The 16,755-nt window shown below is 48.6% G+C and overlaps 1 protein-coding gene across 1 annotated transcript in view; it reads left to right on the forward strand.

Moving 5' to 3' along the window:
* The window catches only part of MEGF6 (multiple EGF like domains 6), a 333,315-nt gene that overhangs the window by 278,852 nt on the left and 37,708 nt on the right, over window positions 1–16,755 (forward strand). The window contains exons 15-21 of the mRNA XM_043995996.1: window positions 2,089–2,223; window positions 2,384–2,518; window positions 12,941–13,066; window positions 13,977–14,108; window positions 14,233–14,361; window positions 15,240–15,371; window positions 16,453–16,581. Of these exons, the coding sequence (XP_043851931.1) occupies window positions 2,089–2,223; window positions 2,384–2,518; window positions 12,941–13,066; window positions 13,977–14,108; window positions 14,233–14,361; window positions 15,240–15,371; window positions 16,453–16,581 (918 nt within the window). The remainder of the gene's footprint in view (window positions 1–2,088; window positions 2,224–2,383; window positions 2,519–12,940; window positions 13,067–13,976; window positions 14,109–14,232; window positions 14,362–15,239; window positions 15,372–16,452; window positions 16,582–16,755) is intronic.

Here is a 16,755-nt window from a genome sequence, read left to right on the forward strand (position 1 = left end):
TCAATGGTTGTGACTTGTCCAGGGTCACACCATCAGTAAGAGTCAAAGGTGAGACTTGAACCCAGGTCTCCTAACTGTAATGATCATGCCCTTGAACCCAAGGGCCTCTTTCCTTCAGAATAATAGCTGATGTCTACATATCCCTTTTTTAAGTGCCCTGGTAAGTCTCTAAGCCTGTAAGACATAGAACAGGTGCTGATCTACATTGGAGGGTAGAGTTTTATTGTCTGGGAGGTCCCCACACTGGTGCAATCACAGGTATTTTTTTAAAAAAGATGATGTCAAAGGGTGATAAGATGGGGCTCTTATGAGTATGAAATGAAACAAAGATGAAAGTTCATTTAAGAATTGCTGTGAGGGGCAGCTAGGTGGTGCAGTGGAGAGAGCAGCAGCCCTGGATTCAGGAGGACCTGAGTTCAAATATGGACTCAGACATTTGACACTTAACTAGCTGTGTGACCCTGGGCAAGTCACTTAATTCCAATTGCCTCACCCAAAAAAAAAAAAAAAAAGAATTTCTGTGGTTATGGATTGTGGGTGGTGTTATTAGGCCCTCTCCACCAATGCCATCCCCCTTTGGTACTTGCCATGGACACCAAATGGGTTTGCTGGCAGAAGACACTAGAAAGACCAGTAATAGCCTGGCTATGCTTAGCCTCTGAAGAAAGAACCAGGGGGCAGCTAGGTGACACAGTGGATAGAGCACTAGCCCTGGAGTCAAGAGTACCTGAGTTCAAATCCGGACTCAGACACTTGACACTTACTAGCTGTATGACCCTGAGCAAGTCACTTAACCCCATTTGCCTCACTAAAAAAAAAAAAAGAAAGAAAGAAAAGAAAGAAAGAACCAGAAGTAATGGTGGAAATTTGCAAAGAGGCAGATTTAGGCTCAATGTCCCAGAAATCTTCCTAACTACTAGAGCCATCTCAAAGTGGAAATGCAGTCCTTTAGTAGGTAGGGAGTTTCCCATCACAGGAAGTATTCAACAGGAGGTTGGAGGGATATTTGTTGGATATTTCTTGTTCAACTACAGTTTGGACTGTATGGAAGCTGAGGTCCCATCCAGAGACTGAGAGACAGATTCTGTGAAACTCAAGCAACTAAATCTGCATTTATTAGCTTTATACTTTTGATTATCAATCAACTGCATTTATTAAGCACCTACTGCGTGCTAGACATTAGACCTGGACATTATAGAAAAGTCCCGATTCTCAAGGACATTACATTCTTTTGTTTGGTTGGGTTTTTTTGTTTGGTTTTGGTGAGGCAATTGGGGTTAAGTGACTTGCCCAGGGTCACACAGCTAGTAAGTGTCAAGTGTCTGAGGTCAAATTTGAACTCAGGTCCTCCTGAATCCAGAGCCGGTGCTTTATCCGCTGTGACACCTAGGTGCCCCTGACATTACGTTTTAACAGGGGAGGCAACAAGGACATTCAGAAGCAACTCCAGCAAGACTTTGGGTGTCGGCCCAGTAACGGATGGCATGTCTTTGTCCTTACCCTCGCTAAGCAGAGAGAGACTCATAACAGCCTGTCAAAAATCACTGACTAAGTCATAGGGGGTTGCTACCTGCCCCACTGGATGGAGCACCCACACTGAAGAAATTATAGATCCCTGCTCTATCGGGGCATGATTGGGTTGAAGAAATGATATGGAGGGAGAAGAGACAGACGAGATGACAGATAGGTAGGGATAAGAGCCTGGATCTGTGATTTCACTGGCCTAGGGAACTCCGAGGTGAGGGAAACCTTTACCCGTGAAGGTTGGCACCTCCTGTCACTTGTAGCTATCTTGATCACTAAAAGCTAAAGTAACTTCCTTGGGATCACATGGCTAATTTGTATCACTGGTAAGACTCAAACCCAGGTCCTGTGGTTTCTATCCACTAGATTCTTCCTCTCTCTTGGTTGGAAACATTGTTGTTATTGTTGTTGTTGAAATTCTTGGTGTGGGCTGGGGACAAAGAGTGGCTTGGGTTGGGATGGTTTAGAAGGCTCTGGACCAGAATGAGCAAAGCGGGGGAGGGACAGGAGAAGAGCGCCCCCCCCCCTGCCCCGGCTCCCTTCATGATTCTTCTCTGTGGGCAGCATGTCCCAAGTGGGCCTATGGGCCAGGCTGCTCCGAGGAATGTCAGTGTGTCTGGCAGAACACTCGGGAGTGTGACAAGAAAGATGGCAGCTGCTCGTGCAAGGCAGGCTACTGGGGCGAGAGATGTCAGCATGGTGAGTGGCCTAGGCCCGGGGCAGGGGGTGGGGGGGTGGGGGGGGTAGGAATGGTGGGAGGAGGGGAGAGGCGGGGCCTGAGGTACCCCCCTCCTCCTGCCCCATCCCGCTGAACTCCTTCCTTCTCTGTCTTCCCGCTGCTGATGGTGATGATGACAAGAATGCGAGCCTGGCTCCTTTGGCCCTGGCTGTCAGCAGACCTGTGCCTGCCCCCCGGGCGTGGCCTGCAGTCCCCTGAGTGGCGAGTGTCAGCAGCGGTGCCCAGAGGGCTACCAGGGCGAGAACTGCGACCAAGGTGAGGGGGCTCTGGAGACAGGGCGGGGATAAGCCTGAGAGCCAGGACCAGGCATCCTGCCAGAAGGGGCTTATGGTGGGAGTAGGGGGCGGGGATGCTCACATGGACCCACCAGCTGCTCCTACCGCCCTATTCAATCCAGTTCTCCAAGCCTTTGTTATGTACTGGCTCACCGCTGGACTCGGTATAAAAGGCAAAAGAGAAGCAGGTCCTGCCCACAGGGAGCTTACATTTGCTCTGGGGAAACAGCGGGAGAATGAGAAAACATTTCCGTGTTTCCCACCAAATCGGGTCGACACCATCTCTGACACATCAGTCCTAGAGAGCTGCCTACAACAGTGAGAGGTGAAGGGACTTACCCAGGGTCACCCCAAGCCAGGAAGTGTCAGAAGCCGGCTTCCTGACTCTACTCTCAGTCTCTCCCCTTCTACCAGGCAGGCAGCATCGGAGCCCCCTGGCTAATTCCCAGCCCAATTCACCAAGGACAGAAAGTGTAAATTGAGTGGCATGCCACAATGGAGGATTAGAACCGTCCAGAGACATGTGGTTTGGGGTTGGCTCTGCCTTGCTGTAACAGAGACCCCGGGCTTGCAAGAGCCCTTTGATATATCTATTCCAACCCCCTTCATGCTACAATTGAGGGAACCAAAGCCCAGGGTGGGAAATTGGCTTCCCCAAGGCCACACAGTGAGCTGGATTTGAACCCAGATCCTCTCGAGTCCCCATCATCCAAGTGCTCATGGCAACCCCCTCAAAGTCGGCTCTCTGAGAAGCAGATACGTAGAACTTTCTCTCTCTCCCACATCCCTCTTTGCCTGTGTGAGGTTTTAGTGGTTTTGAATTATCAGAGAGCTGGATAAATAATCCATTTTTCTCCCTGGGCTTTGAAGAATAAGGGAATACTGGCTTTTAGATTTATTTTTTCATGAAGCCATCATCCTTCAAAGCTTCTTTCCATCTCATGACTGATAGGAAATACTGAAGCGTCAGATAGGGATGGAAAAAAGAAAAAAGAGAAAACCCACAACATGAATAACTCAGGGGCCCCTGCTTGGGCTCCAGCTGCCGAGGGTAACCACAGGCAGGTCTGAGCTTTGCCTTGGATCCTCTCCCCTGCTTCATCTACACCCACTCAGCCCGGAGACAAATGAGATAATAATTAGCTTCGTGGTTGTAGCAGGGAATTGGGAACAAGGCAGGAAACAGGGAAGCATTAATATCCCTCAGAAGGCTCTGGAGGGAAGCCTTCACCAGCTGGGGCCCCAGGCCAGGAGGATGATGGAGAGACTCAGCCCCCTCTGCTCAGAGCCAAAGCCCAGGGCTGCTGGGAGAGGGAGGCCTGAGACCGGGGGCCCTACCTGGGTGCCCCCTACTCCCATCCCTAGTGAGAGGTGAGAGACTTGTGGGACCCTCAGTTAAGGACCCCTCATCTATTTTTTTGTTTGTTTTTGTTTTTTTGTTTTGGGATGGGGCAATAAGGGTTAAGTGACTTGCCCAGGGTCATACAGCTAGTAAGTGTCAAGTGTCTGAGGCCAGATTTGAACTCAAATCCTCCTGAGTCCAGTGCCAGTGCTTCATCCATTGTGCCACCTAGCTACCCCCTCCCTCCATGATCTATTTTTTAAAATATTTTTTTAATTTACTTTTTCGCAGGCAATGGGGGTTAAGTGACTTGCCCAGGGTCACACAGCTAGTAAGTGTCAAATGTCTGAGGCCGGATTTGAACTCAGGTACTCCTGAATCCAGGGCCGGTGCTTTAACCACTGTGCCACCTAGCTGCCCGCCCCCCCATAATCTATTTTTACAGAAGAGAAAACCTTGTGAGACGTTGGGTAAATCATTTCTCTAGGACTCAGTTTCCTCCTCCATAAAATGATGCCAATTAGAGTTAAGAAAAGTCTTTAACATAAGTGAGGCTCTTTCTCCCCTGTCCAAGAGTAACTTGTTTTTATTCATTTATATATTCATTTATTTGTTTATCTGTTGTTCATTCATTCCTTCATTTGTTTATTTGTGTTTGTTTTCTTTCCTTCCCTCCTCCCTTCCTCCCTCCCTCCTTTCCTTCCTTCCTCCCTCCCTCCTTTCCTTCCTTCCTCCTTTCTTTCTCTTTTTTTCTTTCTTTCTTTCTCTTTTTCTCTCTTCCTCTCTTTTCTTCCTCTCTTCCTCTCTCCCTCCCTCCCTTCCTTCATCTATTTATTTTAAACATTTAATTTTAAATTTTTTAAATTTTAAATTCTGTCCTTCCAACCTCTCCCCAACCCACTGAGAAGGCAAGCAATATGATACCCCAAAGAGGTGACCTGTAAATACTTGCTTCAGAGAAGCCTCATTATGGGATCTCTAGCCTACTACCTGGTAGACAGGATCAAAGCCCTCATCCGTTTGAAGGAAGCAAAGTTTGTTTGGTTCCTGGAGGTGGCATGGAAAGTGGAAAAGATGCTGGCTTTGGAGTCAGATGACCTGGGTTCAAGTCTAAGCCTATGTGACCTACGCAGCCAGATAGTGCCTGGAATAGACCCAAAGTCAGAAGACTCGAGTTCAGATCTGGCTCTGTATATTTACTAGTTTTTTTTGTTGTTGTTGTTGTTTTTTGTTTTTTGTTTGTATTTGTAGGGCAATGGGGGTTAAGTGACTTGCCCCGGGTCACACAGCTAGTAAGTGTCAAGTGTCTGAGGCCGGATTTGAACTCAGGTCCTCCTGAATCCAGGGCCGGTGCTTTATCCACTTCGCCACCTAGCCGCCCCTATTTATTAGTTGTGTGAACCTGAGTAAGCAGCTTGCTCAAGGTTATACAGATAGCAGAACTGAGATTTGGACCCAGGTCCTTTCACTACAAATTTATCTTTCTTTCTACCCAGTGTACCATACTGCATCTAGGAGGAAGATACATTCAGCTATATTTCTCCCCCTTCCTGGCCCAGATCTTGTATTTTTCCAAGGGATGGAATGCCAGACTTGGAATTGGGAAGACTTGAGTTCAAATACTTCCCTAGACACTTACTAGCTGTGGGGCTCTGGGAAAATCACTTAACCTCTGTCTTGCCTCAGTTTTCTCATCTGTGAAATGGGGATAATAATAGCATCTACTTCCCAGGTTCACTGTGAGGATGAAATGAGATAATATTTGTAAAGTACTTAGCTTGGTGCCTGATACATAGTAGGTGCTTAATAAATGTTCTTTTTATTATTTTTGGAGGCAATTTGGGGTTAAGTGACTTGCCCAGGGTCACACAGCTAGTAAGTGTCTGAGGCTGGATTTGAACTTGGGTCCTCCTGACTCCAGGGCTGGTGCTCTATCCACTGTGCCACCTAGCTGCCCCATTGTTCCTGTTATTATTGATCATTTCCTCTACTGATCCCCCACTGTTGTCTTTCCCCTGACAGTCCACCCAGGCCAGAGCTGCCTTCTGCAACAAAGCCTCATACACTAGCTTTCCTCCTTGGCTCTCTCTCTGACCCAGGCCAAATGGTCCTCTGGCTTATCCCCTCAGGATCCTGCTCTCTTGCCCCCTTGCAGAGAGACCTCCTGAGCAGATCCTTGGATGTGCAGCCCTGGTAGAGCGGGGAGAGACTTCAGAGCTTATCTGATAGAAGCCCATCATTTTACACCCAGGTTACCTGGTGGGATTGTGTTGTCCTCAAGGACACACAGGGAGCTAGAGACAGGACTGGGACCAGAATTCTAGAGCTCCTAACCCCGAGCTAAGGATTCTTTTCACTCTGCCATACTATTCCAGCCAATGGATTAATTTATAATGGCTGCCAGGGAGTGTTTCACCTTAAACCTCCAACCCCAAAGTGGGAGTCTCAGGCGTGTAGCCACCCCAGAAAGGCATCTGGGGGCAGCTAGATGGTGCAGTGGATAGAGCACCAGCCCTGGAGTCAGGAGGACCTGAGTTCAAATCTGGCCTCAGACACTTAACACTTACTAGCTGTGTGACCCTGGGCAAGTCACTTAACCCCAATTGCCTCACTAAAAAAAAAAAAAAGAAAGGCATCTGGAACCTTGTAGATTTCTCGTTGACATCTGGTGATACTCTCAGGAGAAGTGGACTTTCTCTCCCTGTTATGTGAAGGGGTAACTGAGCCCAAAGAGGAGAGGAGACTGGAGACAAGGTAGGCAAGGGCCAGGTTTATGGTTCATGGTTGAAACTGGACTTGGGAAGGGAGCGCCCAGGCTATGGCAAAGACTGCTGGATCTGTTGCTCTCTGGAGCTGACGAGACGATTTCCTGCTTTATTTTCCTTGGCCCCAGAGGACAGAAGCAACAGTAAGGGATGGATGTTCCAAAGAGGCAAATTTAAGTTTCTGCTTGATGTCAGGGAAAACTTCCTTACGGTGAGGGCCATCCAGAAGTGGAGTGGGCTCCCTGGGAAGGGGGGCAGGGCGGGCTGATGGGCTCAGGGCAGGCCTTCAAGAAGAGATGGATGACCGTTTGTCAGGGATGTGGTAGAAAGAATTCTTGTGCGAGCACGGGTTAGGCGAGGCAGCTTCTGAAGTCTCCTCCAATCTCAACATTCCAGGATCTGAGGATTCTCTTCTTTGCTGCATCTGGACCATATGGGGTGCCTTCCCTCATGGGGATGTACTAGTCATCAGCCACAGAGCAAGGCCCCTCCTGGGGACCGCTCTCATCACAGTCCCCCACACGCTCCCTTGACTCTGTGAAGTCAACTGCATCACCTCTGGGGACCAGAAGGGGAGAGAAATTTCAACCCCAACTCTCTCCCTTCCATGTTTTTTCTTCCAAGGCCTGAAATCCCTCAGGAAAGGCACAGAAAATAACGCAGATATTTTTATAGAAAATGGGGGGCTCTTGACTGTTGTTGGGTCTGAAAACTATTAGAGACCATGATGTGCATCTGCCCCCAATTAGTGGAGACAAAGAATAGAAGGAAAATTCTCTTATGTTGTTATAAAGCTCAAAGCAGGGGCCTTCCTCTTCTCTCCCCCTTCCCTCTTTCCTGGGGGGTTCAATGTGTGCATGTGGTGATTGCCCCACAACAGGAGATGAGTAGGGCTTAGTCACAAACCCACTGCCATCCTAAGGCCCTGCCCAAGCCCTCAAAAGGCAGCTGCATTACTAGGGACAGTAACATTCTGTGAGTAGACTTGGCTTTTTTTTTTTTTTTTAGTGAGGCAATTGGGGTTAAGTGACTTGCCCAGGGTCACACAGCTAGTAAGTGTTAAGTGTCTGAGGCCGGATTTGAACTCAGGTACTCCTGACTCCAGGGCTGGTGCTCTATCCACTGCACCACCTAGCTGCCCCAAGACTTGACTTTTTAAAATGGTAGACAGTGGAGGAGCCAGAGGGCTGAACTTGAAGATAGAAAGAAAACTGAGCTCAAATTCTGCTCCATATACTTATTGGCATGTGACTATGGTTAAGTCACTCGATAGATCCTTAGTTTCCTCTTCTCCAAATGGGTACATGGATAGCTAGGGCCTTCTGTACCTAATAGAAATTTTGTGAGGAACAAGTATATGCAAGGTGCTAAGCTAACTCCGGTCCTAAAGGAATGCCAATGTTGCTGATTATTCTTGGCAATAATAACCACACGAGCCTGTCACTGATCCCCTCTTGGGACAAAGCAGCATTCATTCATTCACTCATTCATTCACTCATTCATTCACTCATTTATTCACTCATTCAGTCATTCACTCAGTCATTCACTCAGTCATTCACTCATTTATTCATTCACTCGTTCACTCATTCATTCACTCATTCATTCATTCATTCATTCACTCATTCATCTTTCTTAGTATCTGCACTTAAAATAGTGCCTTACACATAGTAGCTGCTTAATAAGTACTACTCAATTGACTGACTGCCTCATAGGTCTAGAGCTAGAAGGAACCTCAGGGACAATCTAGGGTTTTTTGGGGGGGGGTTTTGTTTGGGTTTTTTTTTGCAGGGCAACAAAGGGTTAAATGACTTGCCCAGGGTCACACAGCTAGTAAGTGTCAAGTGTCTGAGGCTGCATTTGAACTCGGGTCCTCCTGAATCCAGGGCCGGTGCTTTATCCACTGCAGCGCCACCTAGCTGCCCCCCAGGGACAATCTAGTTTAATTCTCTTTTTTATAGATGAGGAAACTGAGTTCCACAGACATTAATTAACTTGCCCAAGGTCACACAAATCCTTTGGTTTTAAGCCTAAGGATCTCCCTCTATAGATTGCCTTGGATTTGCATATTTGTAAACAGAAGATCATACAGGATCCCAGGTCTTCATAGATCCCAAGCTGGATCCCCAGTGCTTAGCACAGTGCCTGACACAGAGTTAAGCATTGATTGATTGATTGATTGATTGATTGATTGATTTTTTGATTGGGGCCCATAGAGATTAAGTATCTTGCCCATAGTCAAGAAGCAGAAGATGGAATTCGGAATCATAGAATTTGAAGGCAGAAAGTGACCTTGAAAAGGTCATTTTGTTAATATCCTGTTTCTGGGAAGGACCACTTTTAAATCATCCCAGAGGGATGATAGGGACTGTCAAGCAGTCAAGACATGTTTACCAAACACCTACTGCATTCCAGGCATTGTGCTGAGCACTAGAGATAACAAAGAAAAGCAAAAAATCAACCAAACAAATAAAAAACTATTCTTGCCCTTGAGAAGTTTATCATTCTATTGGGGAAGACATCTAAGTAACTAGATCCATACAAGATACACACAAAGCAGATGGATTTGAAGAGAGGGCATATGGTTCTAAGTGACCATCTGCTGATATCTCCCCTGCCCTATGTCCCATACATAGAACTGATCTGGAAGAAAGATTGGCCTGTCCCTACTATGGTTCAGAAGCTGTTGAGTCACCAGACTGTAACTCACCCCAACTCCCGCATGTTGGGAAAGATGTATGGGCCTTACTCAGCCTGATGATCAAGTTGAGTGTGTGTGTGTGTGTGTGTATGCATGCTCGCATGTGTGAGCTGATGTTTTGCAAACCTCTCTGGACCCTTGGTTGAGTGCAAGGACAGAGATCTGGCTCTGGCTAAGTGAGACTCCGCTCATGGTGTTCCAAATGAAGATGTGTTGGGAATCCCGTGAGTTTTCTAGACCCATTTCCAAGGCAGAGCTGTTTGCAGAAGGCTCAGATAAACATGCTGGGCCACATGATTTCCCGGGCCCTGCCAAATGCTCCAAAGTTTGCCCTTCTCTCATTATGAGTCAGTTGAACTGGCGGGATCCAGTTTCCACTCTTAGCCCCGGCTGTTTAGACTTTAAAATCAGTAGTGGTTTTGTGTTTCCTCTCAGCTGCTGGAATATGGAGGGCCAAGGAGGCTTTGCCTTCTTTAGGCCTCTCTCTAGACAAACAGCCCCTGGGCTGGGGATAGTCTTATTCTCATCTCCCAATTAGATGCTCCGTCATTTTCCTTCTATTAGGAGCCAGAGAGGACTTGCTTGCCAGGGGCTGTGGGCTCAAGGGAGAGACTGGCCCTTTCTTCCTTGGCCTCTGGCCCTCAAACACTATATTCCTGGGTTATCTAATCTTTGAAGTCAGCAGAGTCCAGTGGGATAAAAGGGCTGAAGCCAGATAGTTTTGGGCAAGGCAGGCCAGAGGCATGAGGGAATATATTTGGAGACTAGGGAATTTCCCTGCAGATCACAAGCCTGGGGCTTTCTTCTCCTAGCTTAGCTGAGGAAAGGCTGATGGTGTCTTGAGAACCTCCAGAATGGTGGAGAGAGAAGATGAAAGTCTGATAAAATCTAGGGGCCGGTTCATTCATTCATTCATTCATTCATTCATTCATTCAATCAATCTACAAGCATTTAGTAAATATCTAAAACAGACCTGGACCTGTCTTAAGCCCTGGGAGATACAAGGACAGAAAAAGAACAATCTCTGCCTCCATTCTACTGGGGGAAAACCAGCCCACACACAGAGAAGTAAATCTAATATAGAGACAATGGAATAGGTGGGAGGAGAGAGGCAGCAGCAAAGGGGGGATGGTGGAGGGGCATTAGGAAAGACCCTAAGTAAGAAGCAGCATATGAGCTGAACCTCGAAGGAATCTGAAGATTCTGAGAGGCGGAGGTGAGAAAAGACTAGACCGGAGACCACCAGCCACAAGGTCACGGCAACAGGAAATGGACTGATGTGTTTGAGGAATAGAAATGCATGATGGGGAATACAGTATGATATAAATCAGGAAGGCTAGAGGGGAGCCAGATTACCAAGGACTTCACGTGCCTAAGGGGGGACTTGGCAGTTTTCTGCAGAGGCCAGAGGGAAACACTGGAGTTCTTTGATTAGGCGAGTGATGCCTTTGTCCCTGGACCTTAGGGGATTGCTTCGGCAGCTGTGTGGAGGCCAGTTGGAGAAGCTAGAGGCAGGGACACTACTGAGAAGGCTCTGGCAATAGTCCAAATGAGAGGGGACGAATGCCTAAACTAGGGTGGCAGCTGTGGGAGTGGGGAGAAAGGGATGACTTCAAGAGATGTTTTGGAAGTAGAAACAAGGCTTGGCAACTGATCGAACATGGTAGGAGGGGGTGAAGCTAAGTCTAAGGCTTTGAATTTGGGTGGGTACCTGAAGGGACAACAGGGTCTCAATCCCAGCTTCCTGGTTCAGGGAGTTCCAGATGTGTCCAGTTATGACTGGTACTTGGCTGCATAGAGGACACACTGCCCTCACAAGTCAAATCAGCAAGCATTTTCCAAGCACCTCTTTGGTTTCCAGAGCACTGGATCATAAATCTGGAGAGTTGGGTTCCAATTCTGCCTCTGATACCAACTGGGTGAGCTTGAACAGATGAGGGGATTGGACTAGATTAACTCCAGGGTTCCTTCTAGCTCTGATGATCACCTTCCTACAAAGAACCCTGGTTCTGACCCATCTGGACTCTGGGTTAAGTGACCAAGTGATCTGCCGACTTTCTGGCATTGTTGTCTGTCTCTGTCTGTCCTCCTACTTGGAGGACAAGAGCAACTGAAGGCATCTCAAGGCCCTAGGTCTTCCCCAGATAGGGTGAGGGAGAGGTAGTATTTTGGGCACAGGAAGCTTCCACAATGCCCATCTGCAGAAGGTCTGGCCAAAGGGCAGCATATTTGGCCACCAGTGTGTGTGCCTTTCACCTCCTTTGTCCCTCCTTCCAAAAATAGAAAGAACTTAAAAGTGTGGCAGAGAGGATAAATACCCCTTTGCTTTCTAGAGACATCTTAGCATGCCTAAAATGATACGATGGAGGAAAATGTCTCCCCGTCCAATCAGTTTGTTTGTTTGTTTGTTTTGCTAGGCAATGAGAGTTAAGTGACTTGCCCAGGGTCACACAGCTAGTAAGTGTCAAGTGTCTGAGTCTGGATTTGAACTCATGTCCTCCTGAATTCAGGGCCAGTGCTTTATCCACTGCACCATCTAGCTGCCCCCAATCAGTTCTTTTGTTGAGTCGGGTATAGTTGCTCTACCTGCCACTATCCTCGGGAATACTGGGGAGTCCATGGAATAGAGCATGTGGTCCTTAAGAGATAGGGCTTTTATCAGATTACCTGCTGTCCAGGGGAGGGGGGTGGGAGGGAGGGAGAAAAATCTGAAATTGTAAAGCTTCTATAAACAAAAGTTGAGAACTATCTTTACATGTAATGGAAAAAAAATACTTTTTTAATTTAAAAAAAAAAGAGATAGGGCTTTCACAAGGTGAATTCTTTAGTGATGATTCCTTTTCCCCTCACCTTGACTTGTTTTCCTGAGCCCCAGGGAATATAGACATTCTTGTGGAGCCTCAAGTCTCCCCCAAAAAACCATGTCCCTCCCTCTGACATGGAGACTAAAGTCTATCTGGGAAACAAATCCCCAATACAGTAGAGCACAAATTGGGTGCATATGGATGAGTTCTCTTTAACAACCAGGGACCAAGGGGATGGAATCAACAAAATCTGGGGCTCAGCCTTGGACTTCTCCCATGCATTTTCCTTCCTGGGGAGCTATCCAGGGTACTAGACGGAGCTCTCACTATCTCTGTCTAGCCTATGACATTCATGGCCAGCTTTGATCACCTCTGACTTGAGACACTGGAATCTGACCCCTGCCTGTCTATCCTCGGGGGCACCTTATTCTTCTACCTATAAGAGTCATACCTCAGGCCTAGTTCCTGACAGAATTTGCAGAGTTAGAGGATCTGCTCTGTGTCAGTTTTCAGAATGGGAGCGCTTTGGGGGGGTGTGTGTTTGCAATAATCAAAGTTGAAAGAGTATCACAACTCTGTCACATTCTACCTGTGTATCCTTATTAAGCCCACTTGATGCCTTTGGGTCTCATCTGACAAGATAAGGTATTGGTGTAGATAACCTCTCAGGTCACTTCTATTTCTATCTCTAGGATGTAGGGTCCTAAAATGTGGTTGGGAGGGCTTCAGACCCATGAGGCCAACTTCCTGAGCAACACTGATTAACCCTTTGCTCTTTGTTTCCGTCCCACAGAATGTCCCCCAGGAAAATTCGGCAGTAATTGTTTTGGATCCTGTTCCTGTGGAGGGGCCCCCTGTGACCGGTCCACAGGACAGTGTTTGTGTCCTGCAGGGAGGACTGGGGACGAGTGCAGCAAAGGTGAGAGGCTAGGCAGGAGCTAGTGCCAGTGTCTGAGGACAGGGGTTCTGCCTACTCTTAGGCCATCCCCAAAGGGGCAGTGAGACCCATGCCTATCACCTCTCCTCTGTCGTTCTGAGGGAGTAGCTTCCCTATATAGTCTGGAAAGGAAGTTGGTATAGCTGGCTGAAAAAATGATGCACTTAGAGTCTGGAAGACTGGGGTTCAAATCCCACACCTGACACAGACTGGCTGTGTGTCCCTGGATAAGTCACTTAATTTCTGTGTGGACCCGGAAACTCTCTAAGACCATAAGTTGCAGTGGAGGTACTGACCTCATCAGTGAAGGGAGCTTCCACATTCTTTCTGTATCAATGAAAACACAGGGCTAGGCCAGTCCCTCTCCTGATTATCACTGATATTATTAAAATTATTATTATTATTATTCTCTACTGTAAACCATATTATGGAGTGGTTAGTCTTATCTTGTTATATTCTACTGCGATATTAATATATTGTGATGTCAATAAAATATATTAAGTTGTTATTCTATAATTATATTATAATAATACATTATATAATATATTAATGTATAAGTATATTATGTGTGATAATATATTAATGTCGTTATTATTGTTATTCTTTCTTCACAGGAGGCCACTTTACTGAGTAGTTTTTCTGCCTCTTTAAGTGATAGGTTGTTCACACACACACACACACACACACACACACACGCACACCCCTCCCTTGCATTCTTTGACTTCTGCCCAAATAAAGAAATCCACTGTACATCCTGCAGAGGCCAGATTCCCTTCCCCGCCCCAGGAGATAGTGTTTCCAGCCCTCCCAAAGTACTGTTTACCTGTGTGAGGAATAAAGGTTTGTTTGAGCCCATCCTGACCCCTTTTTCTGGGTTGGCCCTGGGGTCTAGATTGTCCCGATGGACGCTGGGGCCCGGGATGTCAGGAGATCTGCCCTGCCTGTGACAATAGCGCTGGCTGTGACCCTGTGACTGGAGCCTGCCTGTGCCTCCCTGGATACAGCGGCAGCCACTGCCAGGACCGTGAGTGCCCCCTCCTCATCCCCATTGGGACGCTGACCGGAGACGCTTGTCCCAGACTCTCGTGTGGCCCACCTCCTGTGTCAGTGGCTCATCGAGCTCCTCTTCTCTCTCCTCTTTGCTGCAGTGTGCCCAGCAGGCTGGTTTGGGCAAGGCTGCCAGCTCAGGTGCTCCTGTGCCAATGATGGGCACTGCCACCCGGTGACTGGGCGCTGCAGCTGTGCCCCTGGGTGGACAGGCATCAACTGTAGAAGAGGTAGGTAGCAGGTGGGGAATGGGCCAGCCCAAAGCCCTGCCCTGAGAAGGGGAGTCCCTAAGCTTCTGAGCAGTCACCTCCTCCCTGTCGATGGAGGGCTCCATTCCCCTGCTGTCTGGGCACTGTTCCTTACTACCTGGGCGACCATGGGCAAAGCTCTTAACCTCTATGGGTTTCAACGTTTTCATCTGTGAAATGAAATTTGGGGACTGGACCATCCCTGAGTCCGCCCAGGTTTGACATCCTATGTTCTAAGGGCCCTCCCACCTTTGTCATTCCCTGTTCTAAGGCCCTCCCAGCTCTGCCATTCCCTGTTCTAAGGGTCCTCCCAGCTCTGCCATTCCCTGTTCTAAGGGTCCTCCCAGCTCTGCCATTCCCTATTCTAAGGGCCCCCCCCAGCTCTGCCATTCCCTGTTCTAAGGGCCCCCCCAGCTCTGCCATTCCCTGTTCTAAGGTCCTTCCCAGCTCTGACTTTCTCTCATTTTGTGTTTTAAGCCCCTCCCTCAGCTCTGATATTCTGTGTCCTGAGGTCCCTACGAGCTCTGACCTTGTATCCCTGTGCATCCCTTGCTCAGAGAGGAGACCTCTTCTGCTATTGCCTTCCTTTGTGTCTGCTGGGGACTCTGCTCCGCGGGGTTCCTTGGAGTTGGGATAAAGGGGAGTGCCCCATGCCCACCACCACCCTTGCTTGCTCTCTGGATACCTTCCTTCCCTGCCCCCTGCCCTGCATCTTGACCCCTGCATGGCCTGGCTCCCCTACACTCATCTCCCCAGGCCACCTTTGTCTCCAGCTGGTCTCTACCTGGGCAGCCCCTGGTGGAATAGTCCTGAGTGGGCCCCTCGATGGGGCGGGGTAGCCACTTGAGGCTCTGTTTCAGCCTGTGACGTGGGTCGCTGGGGCCCAGACTGCAGCCACTTCTGCAACTGTAGCTACAGCCATGGGAGCTGCGACCCAGTGAGTGGACAGTGCATCTGTGAGGCCGGCTACACGGGCCTGCGCTGTGACCAGAGTGAGTACCGCCTATGGGTGGCTAAGTGGGCTTCCTCTGACCTGGAGAGCAGCCTTCCTCTGGGGGAGGGTCTCTTGAGGGCTCCCTTCTCCTGTCCCTGTCCCCCCAGGCCTACTCCCTTCTCTTCATTGATGGGGGAGAGGAGGCTCAGAATTCAGGCCGGGTTTGCCTGTCTCCAGTGGGCTGAGCAGGATCCTTCTACCCTGAGCTCATGTAGAACAGTGTCCAGGAGTGGGAAGGGGAAACATCATGGGCTCTATTTCTATTCCCATCATTAAAACAGAGGATGTTTTGACAAAGCATTGTCTTACTAAAAAGATAAGAAGATTGATAGCCTTAGAGCTAAAAGGGACTTCTGAAGTCATCTCGTCCAAGCCCCTCATTTTACATTGGAGGAAACTGAGGCTGGCAGAAGTTAAGTGGCTTGTCCAAAGTCACACCAGTAGTAAGCAACAGGGGCAGGATTTAAACCCAGATCCTCTGACTCTAAAGTCAGCCCTCTTTCTCCTATACCATATTCTTTCTGTCTTAAGTCAGAAGACACAATGAACATGTAACAAGGGGCATGTTGTGGGAGAAAGGTGGCTGACTTTGAGGTCGGAAGAGCTGATTCAAGTGCCTGTTCGGCCCATTTATCTGTGTGACTCTGAGCAAGTCACTTGCCCTCCTGTTCTATAAAATGTGGGTGTTGGACTAGATGACCCATAAAGTCTGGCTGTAAATGGTTGATCTGGACCCATTTGGAGCTTAGCTTCCTAACTGGAGCAAGGCGGCCTTGGCTAAAAGTGGACCCAGACATGCCTTCCCAGCCCTCCACTGCCCGGGACTCTGAGCCCAGGCTCTGTCCGCACTCAGCTGAGTCTCAGTGGTCAACAAGATCTCTCTTTGACATTGGAAGACTTTAGGCCTTAAAGAGATAATAACCCACCTGATTCCCCAAACAGTGGTCAGTGCTCAGCCTACAGGGAATAAGCAAATCTGGTCTGAATTCTGAGTCCCCCCCCACTCCCCATCAGTGAAGGGAAGGGACAGAAGAAGGGGGCCCACTTTAGGCCTTAACCCAGCCATCTATGTGTCCCAGAGTGTCCCCAGGGCTGGTTTGGGCTGAGCTGCAGCCGGCGGTGTCAGTGTGACAATGAAGCAGCCTGTGACCACGTCAGCGGAGCCTGTACCTGTGGGGCCGGCTGGAGGGGAACCTTCTGTGAGCGGGGTGAGTCTGGCGGTGCCCTACAACACCGTCCCCAGGGAGCTGAGAGGCTGGAATGGAGAACAGGGACTGTGAGGCCCAGCCCCACCGATTTCCAGAGCGTGGCGCTAGCATGAGATTCCCCCTCTAGGCGTGATCCCGAAAACTCCAGAGGGAGAGATCTGGCCTGTTTGTGTC

This window comes from Dromiciops gliroides, chromosome 3, assembly GCF_019393635.1.
Source record: "Dromiciops gliroides isolate mDroGli1 chromosome 3, mDroGli1.pri, whole genome shotgun sequence".
Lineage (NCBI taxonomy): Eukaryota > Metazoa > Chordata > Mammalia > Microbiotheria > Microbiotheriidae > Dromiciops > Dromiciops gliroides.